The following is a 16,928-nucleotide window of genomic DNA, read 5'->3' on the forward strand; positions in this document are numbered from 1 at the left end:
GCTGTGCATTATTAACCTGCATGTAGAAACTCATTTTGGCTTTAGAGTGCTAATCTCTTTAAAATAAAAATACAAGAAAGTGGCAGAGAATTGGAGTTGGAGTCAGATCCTCTGTGCTGTGTGCAGCTCCAGGGCTTACCCTTTTCCTATTGCACAGATCATGTACACTATTTCCCTCACACAATTCACGACACAAAACACCTAAGGAAAAAAAAATGAAATAAACTAGGCTGAGACAGATTGATTTTAAAGGGTATGTAGTCTACGTTTTACTCTGGAATAGACTACACTGAACAGTTGGAGACGTGATGCTGCCTGCACTCTGCGGTGAGGACAATTCACGGTGGAGTCTGGCAACAACTGAATCCCCCACATCATAACCTCTTCTGAAACAGCAATTATATGCTGATATCGCTAATGACGCCTGCTTGGAGAACTGAACAACTCCAGGCTCGTTTGACAGCTGGTTATCTACCTGACTGTGTTTTCTCCCTGGTTCAATGTGCTGCAGGTGAGCATTTGAGCTCATTAGAGTACCTTTTAATTAGTGGCACAATGAGCAGATCATTTTAGAGAATTTGAGAGGAGAGGTGGGGGGGGTAGAGATGGAGGGAGAGAGAGAGGGAGAGAGAGAGAGAAAGGGGTTAAAGATGGGGAGAGAGAGAGAGGGGGGGGGAGGGGAGAGGATAAACCGGAGGCTTAAAAACTAAACCACAAGTGGCTTATCTATTTACCTGGAAACCAGGCTTTCGCTGGTATTTTCTCCTCTGCTGCATCTCAGCAAAGGTAGCTGCTCCTGTTGCATAAGTGTAGGCCATGTGTGGTAGGAAGCTCATCTGATCCAGCCCTGGGTATGGCCTCAGCCCAGGCATGCTGGCCTGCATTGGAGACATGAAGGTGGCAGGTGGGAACGCGGTCTGTTGCGGAAGCGACGTGTACATCGGTTTGGCACCGAAGGGGTTCATCCCGAACAAGGGACTGGTGCTTTTGTTGAAGTCTCCATTGAGGTGGTTCTGGCCTCTGGCTTCAAACTCCTTCTTGAGATAGGCCAGGTTAAGTGGCTCTTCGAAGTGTTCTCGTGGGGAGGGAACACTGGAGTGGTCATGGTGGTTCGTACTGTTTAGTTTAGGTCTGCTCTTCACAGTCATGGCGTGTTTGGGCTCCTTCATGAGCTTTGGCAGTGACAGGTCCAGTGGTTGTTCAGACAGGTTCATGTTGAGATTCAGGTCCTCAGACATCAGGCTGTTTGGAGTATATGAGCTACTCTGGGAGTTTTTGGAAGATGTGGAGGAAAGGTTCAAAGGAGACGGTGTGCTGCTCCTTGAGAGGTGGTCCAATTTGGAGTGGTCACCCATGTGTTTGGTGTGTCCACTGAACGTGTTGGCTTTCATGAGTCTGAGTTGGTTCTCACAGTTGTTGACGTTGTTATGGAGCTCTGCAATGGAGGGGGACATGATATGGTGGTCACGGTTGCGGTCACGGTCATTAGCCTTGATCAGGGATACTGGGGATCTAGCTGCCATTGAGTCTTTAGTGGGAGCGTGGTTATGGTTGTTTGAGGCTAGAACTATATCTGCATGGTTGTTTCGTTGTTGTTCTAGTGGTGGAGTTCTTGGGGTGCTGTACTGGTAGACTTTCCTCTGCTCGAACCACTCTTTGACGAATTCCTGAGGAAGGCCGACCGCTATGGAGATCTTCAGTAGTTCCTCTGAATTGGGCTCCATGTTCATAGCGAAGTAGGCCTTGAGCACTGACATGTGGTCCTTGTACGGGTTGATGGGGCTTTTCTCAGACAGCATGGACGAGAGCAGGAGGGCATGCTTCTCAGTAAACATCCCCTGTTTTGTGGGCATAAGGTTCTCGCTAGTCTGGAGAACTGTCTTGATCTCCTCATTCATTTTACACAGGTAACGTTCATGCTGATGCAAGGGAATTGGACCTGGGAAGGCTTCTTTGCAGTATTGGCAAGAAAAGGGTGTAAACATAATGTTGTTCTCATGCATCTTATCCTCTGTACCTAAATCTAGCATGTGGTTGGATTTCTCACGTTTGATAGTGCTAATTTGTCTCTTTGAGTCCGTGGTCAAGCTCTGGAGACAAGCTTTGGCTTCGTTCACTTTTTCTAATGTGTAGTCGATGATGCTTTTAGTGGCACCGTTATGGCTGACGACTGGAAGACCAACCTGGTGACCCCCCTGTGACGCCAGTCCCTGTTTCTGCTCCTCGATCTGGTTCCCAAGCTCCTTCATGTAAGCCTTGAGCCTGGAGATCTCCTCCGGTTTGCAGTCCATCTTCTGCCTGCACACAGTGTTGTCCACGATCTGGAGCACCTTCTGGACCTCGCTCAGGTTGTTGCTCAGGGACGGGTAACCAAGGAGCTGTTGTTCGATCCCCACCCCCAGGTGCTGCATGGGGCTCTGGGCTGAGCAGTGGATCCCTAGCGGGCTGCTATTTCCCCCCATCCCTCCGTTCATGAAGGGCCCAGGTGCGCCGAAGCCATGGGAGGCCATCATGAGTTTGTAGTCGTTGAAGTCTAGTGGTTCTGTTTTGATGTTCAGGTGGTGGTTGTTCTGGTCCTGGTGGTGGCCCAGGGGCTTGCCGTTTCCGTTCTCTAGCTTGTGTCTCAGCTGGGTGATGGCGGTGTTAGTGGGGGAGGACGAGGCTGATGTAGGGGAAGAGCCTGTCTTCATGTTGTTGCGCATCCTCCCGTTGACTGCTATAAGGCCGATGCACTTCTTGCTGCTGATGTGAGAGCTGTAGGAGCCTGAGTGGGAGAAGCGCTTCTTGCAGTTCGGGCATTCGTATGGCTTCTCACCTGAAAGAGACAACGTATACTTTTAAAAAGATCTGCCATGAACACATTTAGAATGGCATAATGAACGCACATATTCTCAATTATTAATTACAAGTGGGCTAAGGGAAAATGTATCAACAATGAACACCTTTAATGAATGCCAAATTAAAGTGTAAACACTGAACTGCTCAATTGTGAGATTGGCAGATAGAAGGAAACAAAGTAGCTCAAGTCATCCATTGGAACAGTGGGAGAGAGAAAAGAAAAAGGCAATCGATTTTTGTACACCCTGTGAAGTTCACCGCAGTCTTAAATCAAGGTTATGCTTATTCAAAGAGGAGTGCACAGGCCCCCTTGCTACCCACCACTGTGAATCCGCAGGTGTTCCTTCAGATGGTGCTTGTATTTGAAGGCCTTGCCACATTCTGTGCATTTGAACTTGCGGTTGCCAGCTCCCTGGTTCAGCAGTTGGTGCTATAGAGAAAGAAGCAGGTATTGACATGAGTTCTGCTAACAACATTACAGGGGAAAAAGAGTTCACTAAATAATCACAATCAGCCCTCGGTGCAATCGACCGACAAGCCAAATGTCTCGCGTTGCTACACAGCCCATCTTGCCTCTTTCTACTTCCAACTCCAATGAGAGAGTACAAGAGTGGCGCTGATAACAGAGGGAATCACATACCTTTTCATTTCCTGGCTCTCGAGCCCAGGAAGCATGCCTTTAGAATTTGGCAGCCAATAAAATAAAATAAATGAAAGGGGCTCTTTTTTAATATAGTTTCCCCCTCATTAGAGACAAGCAATCTAATCTTATTCATTTGGGGTAATCACTCAAAAGATATTCTGACTATTTCACAAGAAGTCCTTCCCTGTATTTCACATACCTACATACAACAGTAATTATACATGAAGAAACATTACATTTCCATAAATGTTGAAATGTCTTAATTGGAACAGATTCCCACTAATCATTTGAATCCTCAAACGTCTCTTTAATAATCTTAGACTATGCTGGATAGGATGGGCCTAGGCCTTGATTCTCTGTTCAAAGGTAAACATCAGTTGCAGCCCCTCCAATTTGCAATTCAAACAGGGGGAGGCCTCTGCCTGTTTAAAAATCCAAATATAATAGTAATAACAACAACAATAACAGTGTACGTGTAAATGGGGGGCATACCAGGCGTGCACAATTAATTCTGAGTGGGAGGTGAACATGTTAAATGCTTAGGCAATACAAAAGATCTCTCAGCAGCACTCGCTACGCAGGCAGGCATAGCAGAAAGAAGCAGCCAGCGTCCTGATCCAGCCTGACAACTGCTGGGGTGTGCTGACTCTACCCACATTCCTGGGGAGACAGATGGCGTAAGGGAGGACACAGGGAGGATTGTTCAAACGGCAGCAACCTTCAAAGATCGAGCAGGAGTGGGTCTGTCTGTCGGTGGGGCCGCCAAGCGCCAGTCAGGGACCCCACCGCTCGTATGTTGCTGAGTTGCATAAACAAACAGCAACAGCTGCTTTGGCTCCCGCTGCTTCCCTCTGAGGACCGCAGTAAACTTTAGTTGTGCCAATAAGATAAAATCATTCTCTAACCCTAATTGTCAATGGCACCAACACCGGCAAATGTGTTTTTTGGGGAGGGGGACTTGCTATCCTACATGACTCAGGGAAGGTTAGGGATGGGATGTTGGATGTTGTTGTCGGGGCGCATGGGCTGGGTATTCAAATATTATTGGCTCGTATTAATGACACATTTTCTCTTGATTGGTTAATTGGACAAGGAGAGTTATAGGTTATTTTAGAATTTTGTATGGTGTTTATGGCGAGGGCATCTTTTCCTAGGTAGAGACAGCTCTCACAGGACATTGGATTGGGACTTGCCTGTAAGCGATGCCACAATGATTCACTAACTTCACAACATATTTTACTTTCTTTCTTCTTTCTTTTTTACCCCAAGAGGACTTAACTTGTCACTACCGGTTTTGTTCAGATTCACTTATTTTTAAACATGGTTGGCAAGCAAATGTAACGTCTATGAATAGAAGGTGTTTTTTCTTCCACACAGGGAGTTGGATGTGATGCATGGAAATTGCCAACAAATTCCCAGGTTAGTTTATATAAAAAAAAATACATTGAGAGTGAGTGAGACTCAATAATAAGTGTACATGTTGATTCTGTTTACGCAATGTAAGGTAAATGGTGGAATGTATGACATAGTACTGCATAAAGGAAACGCTTGATTTTAAAGAACATAAAATCTACTAGTTGAAGTGAAATTGAGGAGCAGATAAAATGTCTCAATTGGAAATTAACATAATCATTCGATCGTGAACATAAGACGGCAAAATCATATCAGACGGGGCCATCAAAAAACCATTTAGGGCCTCAATTAAAGTTATTACCATTAAAAGATCTGCATCTTCAAAATGTCGTGAAAAATTAATAATGACTGCCAATCAAAATTATATAATTTCCTCCAAGGGATCATAGCACATTAGAAATGAAGTGATAGGGGCATATGATCCTGAAAGTGATTGAAAAGTGTAACCCCCCCAAAACAAACGAGGGCATATGATCCTCACCTGATCTCTGCCGGGCTTGTGCGTGGCCATATGTCGCTCAAGCTGAGTGCGGTAAGCAAACGTGTAGTTACACAGGGGGCAGGCAAAGTTCTCCTCGTTCTTCTCGTGGCGGTACTTGATGTGCTCCTTGAGCGATGTCAAGCGCTTGTAACCCCGGTCGCAGTAGGGGCAGGTCAACAGTTGGGCGAAAGCATCTGGAGTTCCAGGTGGCAGGTCTGGGTAGGGGAGACGGGGGGGGAGAGAAAGGAAGGGGGGTTGGGGAGAGAAAGCGGTCCAAAAGGTCAGCAAATCAATGGCAGCTAATGGGCGTACTGCCCGGAATGGTATGGGAGGTATCACTGCAATCTGCTCTACAGAGTACCATCGTCTCAGGCTGGCATCCATGCCCTGACACACACATACACATACATGCACACGCACACACACACACACACACAGACTCTGCCCCCTCCTTTTTTTATATCACATACTAAGACGTGAAAATTCACACGTACTAATTTGAATGAGCTTTTAACTGACCTATACACTTGAGAATGTGTTGTATAACATACTTTTATCTTAAGCAATTGTGTTTTATCTTTGACTTTTGATTTAAGACACAAACTAAACATGATATCTAACTCTTACACTGATATTTTACAAATGTCAGTCTGAAATAAAGCACCTTGACCTGGTTTTTAAGAACACTACCTTCACCCACCCTCCCCCCTCGTCCTTCCTTGCTCCCCTTAACCATAGTCCCCTCGCCTAATTGCTTTCAAGTGGCTTATTTAATACCATTTTTTTCCCCACACTTTCATAATTTCTGAAGTACGTATCATAAATCCATTCTAATTCAATCCCTGTTCCCCCGGGGTCTGAGAGGTGTACTATCTTATTTCAGACCTCTGGCAGCTGCTGCTGCTTAAAGACTGAAGGACCGAAGGTAAACACAGAGGCATCCAGTGAAGAATCTGTGAGACCAACAGCTGCCCATGTCACTGAGCCACAGACACCGAAGAAGAGTCCAGCCACACCACTGCTGCTCTGTTCTCTTCTGGGGACGTTATGTAGCAAGAGTCTCAAAGTAGGAGTGCTGATCCAGGATCAGCTCCCCCCTGTCCGTGTAATCTTATTCATTGTGATCTAAACGGCAATACTGATCCTAGATCAGCACTCCTACTCTAAACCGCTTCAAACATATGGCCCTAGCTCACCCCTGTCCGTGTAATCTTATTCATTGTGATCTAAAAGGCAAAACTGATCCTAAATCAGCACTCCTACTCTAAAACGCTTCATACATACAGCCCCTGTCCCTGGTTCTGTTCTTGCCCTCCCTGGCTGGTCTATGGATTCTTACCATTTTCCTCCTGGCCGTTTGTTTCCGACGCTTCGGGCGTGCCCAGACGGGACAGCTCCTCTCCCTCGGGTGCTTCTGGGTAAATGATGGCAGTGTCGCCCCGCTGCAGGTACTCAGCGATGCTGACCACGTGGCTGTGGCTCTCGCTCAGGCTTTCCTCCTGGAGCTTGCTACGCTTAGCGAAGAACTCCTCAAACTCGGAAGTGCAATCAACAACATTCTTAACTGAAAAGAAGAAGAGAACGAGAGAAGGAGGAGGGAGAGAGAGAAAGAGAGAGAGAGAGATGGGTTTCAAAAAAATTCCCCAAGAGAAATGTGTGTTACAGCAAAACAGGGAACATGTCAGGTCTAAATGTGATGAAGGAACGCCACAACAGACATTAAGAATACATCTGAATTACTGTTTTATCTTGTCACACAACAGCCTCTAAAACAAGAAATATGAGTTGAAGGACCACCTTAAATGATGGGGAAAGTATTTTAGATAAACATACTGCATCTACTTGAAACATATTACCAGTTACACAATAAATGTGGGGAATACAATTTAAACTGGTCAAATGACTTCTAATTTTCCGTATCATACTTGAAATGAAAATAATTTGTATTTTACAATTTTGAATCTTTGAGATTATCGAAAGACATCCATCTATTTAATCAAGCCTCAGTGTTTAAGCCTCTCGATTAACATTTTATTTACACATTGGGTAGCAACAGTACAAACAAATTCCCTGTGTATTGACTTCCACACAAGGGGTCAATAAAAGGGCTCTGGTTAGTTGATTGGCTGCGGAACAGATTACTGAGGACAAACCACAATGTTGCACAAAAAAAGCTTTAACCATAGTCAAGAAAATACTTTTTAAAGCCGCCTTTCTGAAATTGCTGAAGTCACACATTATGTGTTTTCTCATATTATCCAGTCCCTTCTCTTTGGGGAATCCCAAAGCTGCAGAGTAGAGATAGCTGTGGCTCCAATAGCAAACAAAGCCAATCAAAATCTGCAACCTTCATTAGTCAACAGAAGATGATAGACCCTCAAAGGTTCACGTTCATTCAAAGCTATACTATACAGCATTCCAAAAATGTGAGGCAAGTCTATATTCTGTTACCCCCTATCATATCACTGTTATAACACTTGTCACATATCACATTGTTGTGCTAAATGTTACGGGAAGTCACACAAACTGTTTTATTTGACTGGATTTAGATAGTTACTTATTTAATTAGACATTTCCAAGCCAAGGTACATTTTTATATTGTGATTTGTTTGGCAGTGATTATTTTATGGGCCCAATTTGTGAAAGGTCAAGGTAGTGGATTTGGTTGTCAAAAGTGGCATGAAAATGTCATTGGTGCCAAAGGATCTTTTATTAAATCGTATGAAACAACTGTTAACTAGGCAGCTCAATTTCCTGCATTCTCATTAGGACTTTGTGGGAACAATTTGAGAATCATCTAATGGAATTTAGAGACAAAACTGTGAGGATGCTTGAACTCTCGACGCTGGATTCACAACTCACCGTTAAACAAATATGTATCTTAAGGATTAAAAATACATTAAAAAGATCAAATATAGACTCATTTGATTTTGCAAATGAAATGCAATTTAGGAAGTCGCTGTATTGCCAACAAGCTACAAGCTCAACCTCGTAGCGACTCCTTTGAAATGTCCCTTCTAAAATAAGAGGGGCTACTTTCTTCTCTGTAATAGAGGAAATCACCTGGATAAAAGAGTGCTTACAATTTTCATTTCTTAAATGAAATCACATGTAATCCAGTGGTGGGTTTTGTGTTCCAATGCAGTGCCACTACATTGTTTCCACGACCTTAATGTCCTGAATGGAAACATTCGCGATGTCTAAAGTTCCACACACAAAAAAGTCACCACACATGCACAGGACCGCGTGTGCAGGAATGCGTGTGCATGCACGCACGCTCACACATGTGTGCGCTCACACACACACATAGACAAAATCAAAAAAATATATAAATAAATTAAAAGAAGAATAGAAGATTCCTAAGGAAGGATTCCCTTTATGTGGTGAGTGTTTACTCAAACGGTGCCGAGGCCAGTTGTCAGCAGCGGTCAGGATGATATCATGGAGGGAAAACTTAATGCCCAAGAGACTTGTGGGTGGAAATCAGCTTTGTTTACTTAATTAAAAATGGCAGGTAGGATTTGGTTCCACAGTTTTGTGTAGAAAGGACCATGCAGGGACACTAATGCTCTACACGGACACAGAGACACACAGCCACCCACACAAGGATTGGAAGGGTGGTTGGTCTCGGCCTCGTCTTTCAACACAATACAGATGTAGGATCTTCATTTGAGCCAGTTTGCTACAGCAGGAAAATAATCCTGCAGCGACAGGAAATGTGAATTATTATGTGGATTATAATTACATGGATTACAATACATTTTGGTCCAGGACTATGCTTAATTTGTGTCCGGGAAACCGGCCCTACAAGTTTTACATTTCCTTCATTGCAGGAAAGTTATTCTACAACAGGGTGATCAAATTAAGATCCTACATCTGTACATCAAATCTCCTCACAATGGATTAAATCAACTCACCTGTACCGTTTCCAACTGTCTGAAGAGTGGCGTCAGGCCCCAAAGTGTCATAATCATCTTTCATTTCATCTGTGGAGAAAAGGGGGGAGGGAGGAGGGGAGGAAGAAGGGAAGAGGAGGAGAAGAGAAGTTCAGTTCAATGTTCCGTGCTGTAGTGTACCAAGCAAACCCAAGCCTCACAATGAAGCCTTCAGAGGAAGGTACAAAGATATAAAGGGCTTGCTGTGTTGCACTGTGCCGAGGCTTTGTGTGGCATTCTAAATGAATGCTATCATCAGGACCAGACAGAGCCTTATTTACCTTAAAAACAACAACAAGCAGTGGGAAAGAAAGCTGCTCTGCCATTCCGGGGGTAGCGAGAGTCGCCAGAAAGAAAGATTAATTTAAAAAGCCAGCCCCATCCACCTGAACAATCAGACAGGAGTAACCGGCACAAAAGGCCTTGCAGTTGTTATTCCCTCACTGTGACACTACTAACAATCTACATGCGGCAGAAAAAATGACAAACTATACAGGGGGGTTTTCTCAGAAAAACGTGGGCTGTGGGCTTAGACTCTATTACCAATCAGCGTAATGCATAGTCTTAGGAACACCAAAGGCAGACTTGCATTTTGTCCTGGCACAGGTAAAACAGCCATAAATAAAGGACCCCAGATTGACAGACAGGCTCATAAACAAGGGAGAGAACAACTTTGGACATTGGTGGGTAAATTCTCTTGCCGTATAGGTGGCGGCGAACAAGGGGACACTGTTGGTGTTCATGTCCACAGACAATTAACTTAAGGAGTCCTCTGTGACTCCTTTCTTCCGTCCTGTCTTTGAAAATTAAATCAAGGTACTTCCGAGAAGATAGTGGCTGGTAATAAAAATGGCTCCTGTCTTTGAATATAATCCTGCAGCAACAGGATTGTTTGTTTTAGCCATGTGATTTCTATGGTCTCAAGGATACTGTGTTGCCATGGAGGGGTAAACAAACAAATCAATGGATTAAGGGAATAGAGGATTTCTCTTCTTTACTGTCTCTTGCATCTTGGACTTAACAGAAAACATTTTGGAAATGAGTTTGAAAAGTAGCTGACAAGCTGTGTAAAATCTTCAGAATAAAAAGTGAATTAGCTATCACGAATCAAATGCAGAAAAAAAAATATAATAATAATAATAATAAAAAAATAAAAAATAAAAAAATAATATATTTTTTTGGTGTAGAGTGAAAAATCTGTTGTTTTAATGGTTTGGTTCCTTTCAATCATTAAGACAGGGTTTTTTCTGTTTCTTTCGCTTGAAGTGAGATGGTTTCCTTCTGCACTAAACAGATTTTTTTTTAAACAGCCAATAGCTTCAGATAATTTTTTTTACTCTTTTGAATGAAAAGTACTCAACTTTCCCTTGACACGAAGCTTGACTGTGTGGTGGAGAAACTTGCCAGCCATTTTCATTTGCATACGAGGGGGTTTGGAGTGCCGTTGTCTTCTCAGTAATGACATCAAACCAGGCTGCACTCTAAGGAAATGGCCCTTTAGCAATATTGTTGAAGATACACTGGAGTATTGTGAGCAATCAAAAAAATCCTCCACCACAGCCACAAATATAATTCTGGTGTTTAAGAGACCAGCATATATGAATAGTTACTTTTTTGTCATTTATAATTTACTGAATGTTAATCAAGCTCTCTTTTCCTCTTGCCCTCATGTTTCTTTTTCCTGGAAAGTGGGAGAGTTTTCACGGATGCAGCCATTTTGGTTTTCGCAGCCTTTAGTAATCCAATTTCACTGCATATTTTTGATATGACTCAAGGAGCACAAGTGGGGACTTGCTTTTTGTCCCCTCTTTACCCTGAACAGTCCCTATAATCTGTATGTGGTCAAGGAATGAGACTGAGAGAACTTCCAGCAGGAGGTAGGCTAAGACCACTTACACCTACCTCACTTCTATGGCCCTTTGCACAGATCCTTTTTGGGCCATTTCTATTGCTTCTGACAGCTACACATCCATTGGAGAGAGACAGTTTTTATAGTTGAAAGTGTAATGGGAGTTGAGAGCCAGTCTGCTCTCTCTGTCTGTCTCTACCTGATAAATCATGTAAGGAGAGGGGGAGTGTGAGAGAAGGCCTGCACCTCACTGAAGGACGATGTTTAAGTTTCTGACTGCGACCTAGGAGGGGTCCAGAATACCTTTCCCCTGCCATAAGTCCACCTATTTACTTAACGCCATTGATGCTGTTTGTTTTGAAAACATTCCTATTTTTATGGCCAGTTACCAGTGGAACAGGGTGCAATAAAAACAAAGGTCCTCCTCCTCCTTTCTGTTAGTTCTCTGAACGTCCTTGAACGGAGCCGGGCCAGGAGAAGAACGAGACAAGGGCAGAAAGGGGAGAATGCAGGTGATTTCTTTTAGAATGATAGTGTGATAGTGATGTCATGTATTCCAGCCCACTGCGTCCACCACCCCATTGTGGGATGAAAGAATGTCAAGGACCATTCTAGAACACAAAACTCTGATTGCGCTGGCACCGGAAAGGCACAGCTAAGAAACCTTTGCAGTGCTCTTCTGTTCAAAACCTGCATCCTCTGGACAGAGTACTAAAGCTGACGTAGAAAAGGCAGGGGAGAAAAGCACAGCTTATCTCCGGGTAAAGTTATGTGCTGAGGTATCATTGTAGACAGTAAGGCACCGTGAAAGAGGAAAAAGGACAGTCAAACATAATGCCCACAAGCTTGGGAAAGAGAAGACTCCCATCATCTGCACTAATTAACTACACAAGGTCTCAGAAATATGGCAGACGACGTTTTATCACATGCGAAGCAGATTATCTGGGAATTGCAACATAGTTGAATTACAGACATTAAGGCACCACAGGCTTTTATCAAATAAACAATTACTGTACGCTTTGACTACTTGTTTATTTTTGATCTTGATTTATTGGAACATTTCTATTTTTAAAGAATCAAACCCCATATGAACCTTCACTAGTAGAAATATCCATAAACAGAGCAAAATAATACATCGATTGTCTACGACAATTATGTTTCCGGTTTGTACGTCGATAATCAGTAACCCCAAAGTGAACTTCCTCCTTTTTCAATAGATGATCATTTTTGGAGCGTAATAACATTTTAGATGGTGAAATATTTCCCCTTTTCAGCACTCTACAGAACCCAGTTCATTAGGAGAAATGAATAGCTAACACCGGCTCGTTTAAATGGGGTGTCTTACATGAGTTCTCGCTACACTCTGTTTCTGTCACACCGCTGCAAGAATCATTGACTCCTATTATACATGTAAATGGCTATCATAAAAATAAAAATTTCATTTAAGATTGTTAATGACTTTTGCAGCAGTCTGGCTTCCTTTAATGATTATCCCCTAGCCCTAATTAAAAGTATTTATCTTTCAAGCATCCATGACTAGGCTCTCTGCTATCAGTGATGCTCCAAATAAAACAAAATGGAAGTTGTATGTATCACTTGCCTGAAATGATCTAAACTAGATTATTAGCAAATGAAGCTTTATCAATCACATACTGAAAGTCTGATCATATTGCGATAATATAGACAATCAAAAGAGACGATTCTTAGAAAACGTCATGTATGCTCTTAATTTTATGATTGAAAAACTATCTGTTAATATCATCTTATATAACTCTGGTTTATTTAAGTGAGGATAAAGATGAGAATAAATATGGTCGAGATTTAGCGTTGGGACGGGCCGAGTGAGTTTCAGTCATGTGGGGTGTAGGAATCTCCAACATTCCTCTGCAATCTTAAGTGGCACCGTCATACGTTTCCTATTTATCGTCAAGTTACAGTAATGTCTCCTGACTCTGCTTGCCCCTGTCAACTCACTGCATGTCAAAATGTGGTTTGATCTCATACACTTCCTGTGACTGGCATGCACGGCCAATCGCTGCCCCCGTTACTGTGGAGGTGGTGGTGGTGGAGGGGGAGGAGTTGGCTAACCTATCATCTCATGGAAAACCAAATAAATCGGAAAAACATTTTGGCCGTGATCCGCGCGCTTCTGTGTGTGTGTGTGTGTGTGTGTGTGTGTGTGTGTGTGTGTGTGAGACACTCACCAGTACCGTCGACTGAGGCGTGCAGCATGTCGTTGTCATGCCAGACATGGTCTACTCCACTGTCCCTCATGTCATCGTCCTCATCCTCCTTTGTCATCAGGGTGTGGCCCACCCTCGGGGATCCAGCGTCGTGGTGGTTCAGGCTGGCAGGGCTGCCCACCCCGTTAAGTAGGCCGTCCTCCTCCGATACCAACAGCTTGTCCTCATCCTCTGTCTCTGAACCAGTATCCATCACATTCTCATAATTCAACGCTGCAATGAGGGAGAACACAAAACAAAACAAGACGGGTCACTGCAGAGGAATTCGCGTTTGGTGTTCATTGTACTGACCCTGAAATGGAAAAAAGGTCAAAGAGGATTATGTCCTTAGATGAAGTCATGATTGCACTGCACTGTTAGGAGCAAGTAACACAATCGTTTCGCTGCACCTGTTATAACATCTGCTAAACTGTTTAAGAGACCTATAAACGTTGATTTTATTTGATTACAGGTTTAAACCCATTCCTGTTTGAGACATGGGCCCTTTCTTGTGGGGGTACATCCCAAATACAACAACACCCACCGCGACAGACTGGAATCTGTAACTTTAACCATCATGCTGTGTGGAGTCAGTCAGCTGCTACGTAGACACGCCAAAATAGCCACACATTTTCTCCCGCAGTGGACTGCCTGAGATGCCAACCTAGCTACACCTTTCAGTTGGGCTCACAGATCTAAAGCATACCCAACGTGGCAGAGATACTCTGCACTTCTGATATTTACAAATGTCAAATAGCCATACCACCCTGGATTGAAATGGCTTAACCCCTAGTCATTTCATCACATTCACCACTCCTTAAGTAAGTGACGCACCTACTGTACTGTATTTTCCCCCAGAACTTGACAGACATCAACCGTCAAATCAGATCTTTCCAATGATAGATGAAATAATACATACAGTATAAAACACCCCTAACTTAATCAAAACAGGACCTGCATCCCACTCCTTTCCCTCCATTCCCTTTCCTCTTGTCTTTTTCAGGGAGTGTTGTCAATGAGTCATGGTTTGCGGAGGGAAATACTGCGCAGTCGAGCCCCGTATTAAAATAACTCACACAAGTAGCGGCCCGCTTGATTCCACAACACTTGGTCCCAGACACATGGCAGCTTATCTTAAAATAGGCAACCTGTAAATAAGGGCAGTGAACTCAGTTGAAGTTGGCTGTTTGTGAATTAGTCTGCCCTCACAAGGCTGTCTCTCTAGCCTCTCCAGTCTACACACAAGGTCCATAAATTGTCTGTCCTACGAAGGAAGTCAAAAGACTTATTAGAGGAATAAACACAGGACATTAGCTCAGCGAGAGAAACAGGACCGCCACATCACCGCATCACACACCTCACCGCTAGTTCCTAAAACACTACTCTGGAGAAACAGACTCAAAACAACCACAAAGGGGGGAAATCAGAGTATGACATCATGGGAACCAATTTCAAATGTGGCTAGGGGAAGGCGAGGAAAAAGCAGAGTGCAAAAAATGTTTAAGGTCCGTTTTAATTGCTGTACTGTAGCTATAAATGACTACTAAATAAAACTCTAAAACCTTCCAAATTTCCAAAACTGAGAAGGGAAAATAAATCAGATATTTTCTTGTTATATACTATGGAGAGAAATAAGATTACGTTGAGCATATACAGTACGTTCATACATGATCTTTGTATAATCCACGGGTCTGCACTTGCCTTCCGAACAACAGGCGCAAATTAAAATGAAAACGGCTGCGTAGACAGGGCCAGCAGAATCAGCTGACCTGGTTAGAATACCAATTGACGGGGGAAACAAAACCTTTTCAAGAGGTGTGACCACAAGGGTTTAGGCAAGTTCAGACTGGGTAATGCCCTCAGACACGAAAAAAGAGAAAGCCAAAGAAAAGCCAAAAAGAAAGTGAGACATTCAAACTCCTGCTGTGTGGTCCCCGATATACCTTGGCCCACAATTGATAATATGTTATTATTATTATATTTCCCCTTTGGTCCCTTCCCAACTTACCCCTAACCCCCAAACCCCCCCCAACCCCCCTTCTTAGCAACACAACGTGCTGTGGACTCCCTACTCCCCTTTCTCCCAGGCAGGTTTCTAAGGGTGGCCTAGCAGGCGGGCGGCAGGGGGTAACAAAGAAGCAGGAGGCCTGGGAAGCTATTACCCCGCCCCTGCAGACCTGATCTCTGGACACAGCCTGAATACTGACAAATACCCAGGAGGGGTGAATGACATTATCTAAGGATGGACAGGTTTTAAAAGGCCTTTCTTTACACCCCAAAACTCTCATAGGGAATTTTTCCGTGTACTATAGGTCTATGTATAGCGTATTGGTTAACGCATGAAAAGAGGTGCTACAATGTGACGTCTTCAATATTGAGCAACGGACCTGGAGACAATGGACCTTGGACATAGAGGAGACGTGAAGATCACCCCACTCCCTGCAAACCTCTAGACATCTACAGTTGTCCAAACCAAACCATGAAAAGCTTCTAACGCCAGATTGGGGATCTGTGCTTCCATACAGGTCTACGTGTTTTAGGGGAGAGGTAGGGAGTAGAAGAGGGGAGCTCACTGGACGTGATCTCCAAGCTAGAACATTGGCTATCAGACAGAGCATTATTCACCAAAGTGCTTGGAGAAGACAGAAATGACAGTGTGCAACTTGTCAATCAAAGAAGCAAGTAGCATTGACTTCAGAAAGCCTGCTTTGTTTAGGTGACATCTCTGACAGACGCCTCAGTATAATATAAGCACCAGCCTGACGTCGGGCATTGTACTCTGAAACAAAGTCATTTCGAACCTACTAATGTTAGCCTACACTCTGCCATTATTTTGTTCTATACCTCACCGCTAATCAATCTTTTGTGTTTCTAGATGAGATAGACAAAGAAATCATCATGTTTACTTTCTAGGGCTACGTTTTCTTTCAGATGACACTTTCTATTTTTCTCCTGCTTTAGTTTAAGTGCCGCCCTCAACAAAGGCAATTATAGCTGGCATTTTGACTGATGCTACCTGTTACCAGCTGATTCTCACCAGCTTTCTTCTTTCTCCTGATTGGAGGTAAATAAAGGGGAACGACTTTTACAGATAATTAAAATGACACTTGTAATTGCTCACTTGAGTCTTGCTTAATATCAGGCTTATACATGTCTGACGTAACCCTTTCAGAACTCTGGTATTAGGCTGTCAGGCATACCAGCACAGAGGGCAGTTTCAAAAGTGCATTGATTATGATGTCTATAACCTTCCATAATGACAGCTTTTTGTGGAAGGTTGAGAGAGCGAGTTCTGCTTTCATTGTCAGTGACAAAAAAAAAGGAGTCTGATTGGAATCTCATCATCTTTCTTAAAACAAATAAAGACATTTGACAATCGATATTTCTACTGTGACTGTTTCTCTGTACCCTTATAATAAAAAAAAAAGTCCTATCAAGTCATCTAAAACTAAAAGATTCTTCCAAAGAGAAAAAACAGCGTGTTAAGAACAAAAATATGACTGTGTTTTACTGTCGAGCTGTTAAACAAACCCTAACTCTCACACTA

The 16,928-nt window shown here is 43.3% G+C and overlaps 1 protein-coding gene across 5 annotated transcripts in view; it reads right to left on the minus strand.

The window, feature by feature from the left end:
* The window catches only part of LOC115179757 (zinc finger E-box-binding homeobox 2-like), a 78,324-nt gene that overhangs the window by 4,634 nt on the left and 56,762 nt on the right, over nucleotides 1–16,928 (minus strand). For 4 of the 5 annotated variants that reach the window (XM_029741487.1, XM_029741485.1, XM_029741486.1 and 1 more), the window contains 6 exons: nucleotides 13,364–13,615; nucleotides 9,293–9,361; nucleotides 6,715–6,939; nucleotides 5,376–5,590; nucleotides 3,160–3,268; nucleotides 735–2,815 (listed from right to left, as the gene is read on the minus strand). In XM_029741487.1, coding sequence (XP_029597347.1) covers nucleotides 735–2,815; nucleotides 3,160–3,268; nucleotides 5,376–5,590; nucleotides 6,715–6,939; nucleotides 9,293–9,361; nucleotides 13,364–13,615 — 2,951 coding nt within the window. Of the gene's footprint in view, nucleotides 1–734; nucleotides 2,816–3,159; nucleotides 3,269–5,375; nucleotides 5,591–6,714; nucleotides 6,940–9,292; nucleotides 9,362–13,363; nucleotides 13,619–16,928 lie in introns of all 5 variants that reach the window. The other variant, XM_029741484.1, reaches the window with a different exon arrangement.

This window comes from Salmo trutta, chromosome 39, assembly GCF_901001165.1.
Source record: "Salmo trutta chromosome 39, fSalTru1.1, whole genome shotgun sequence".
Classification (NCBI taxonomy): domain Eukaryota; kingdom Metazoa; phylum Chordata; class Actinopteri; order Salmoniformes; family Salmonidae; genus Salmo; species Salmo trutta.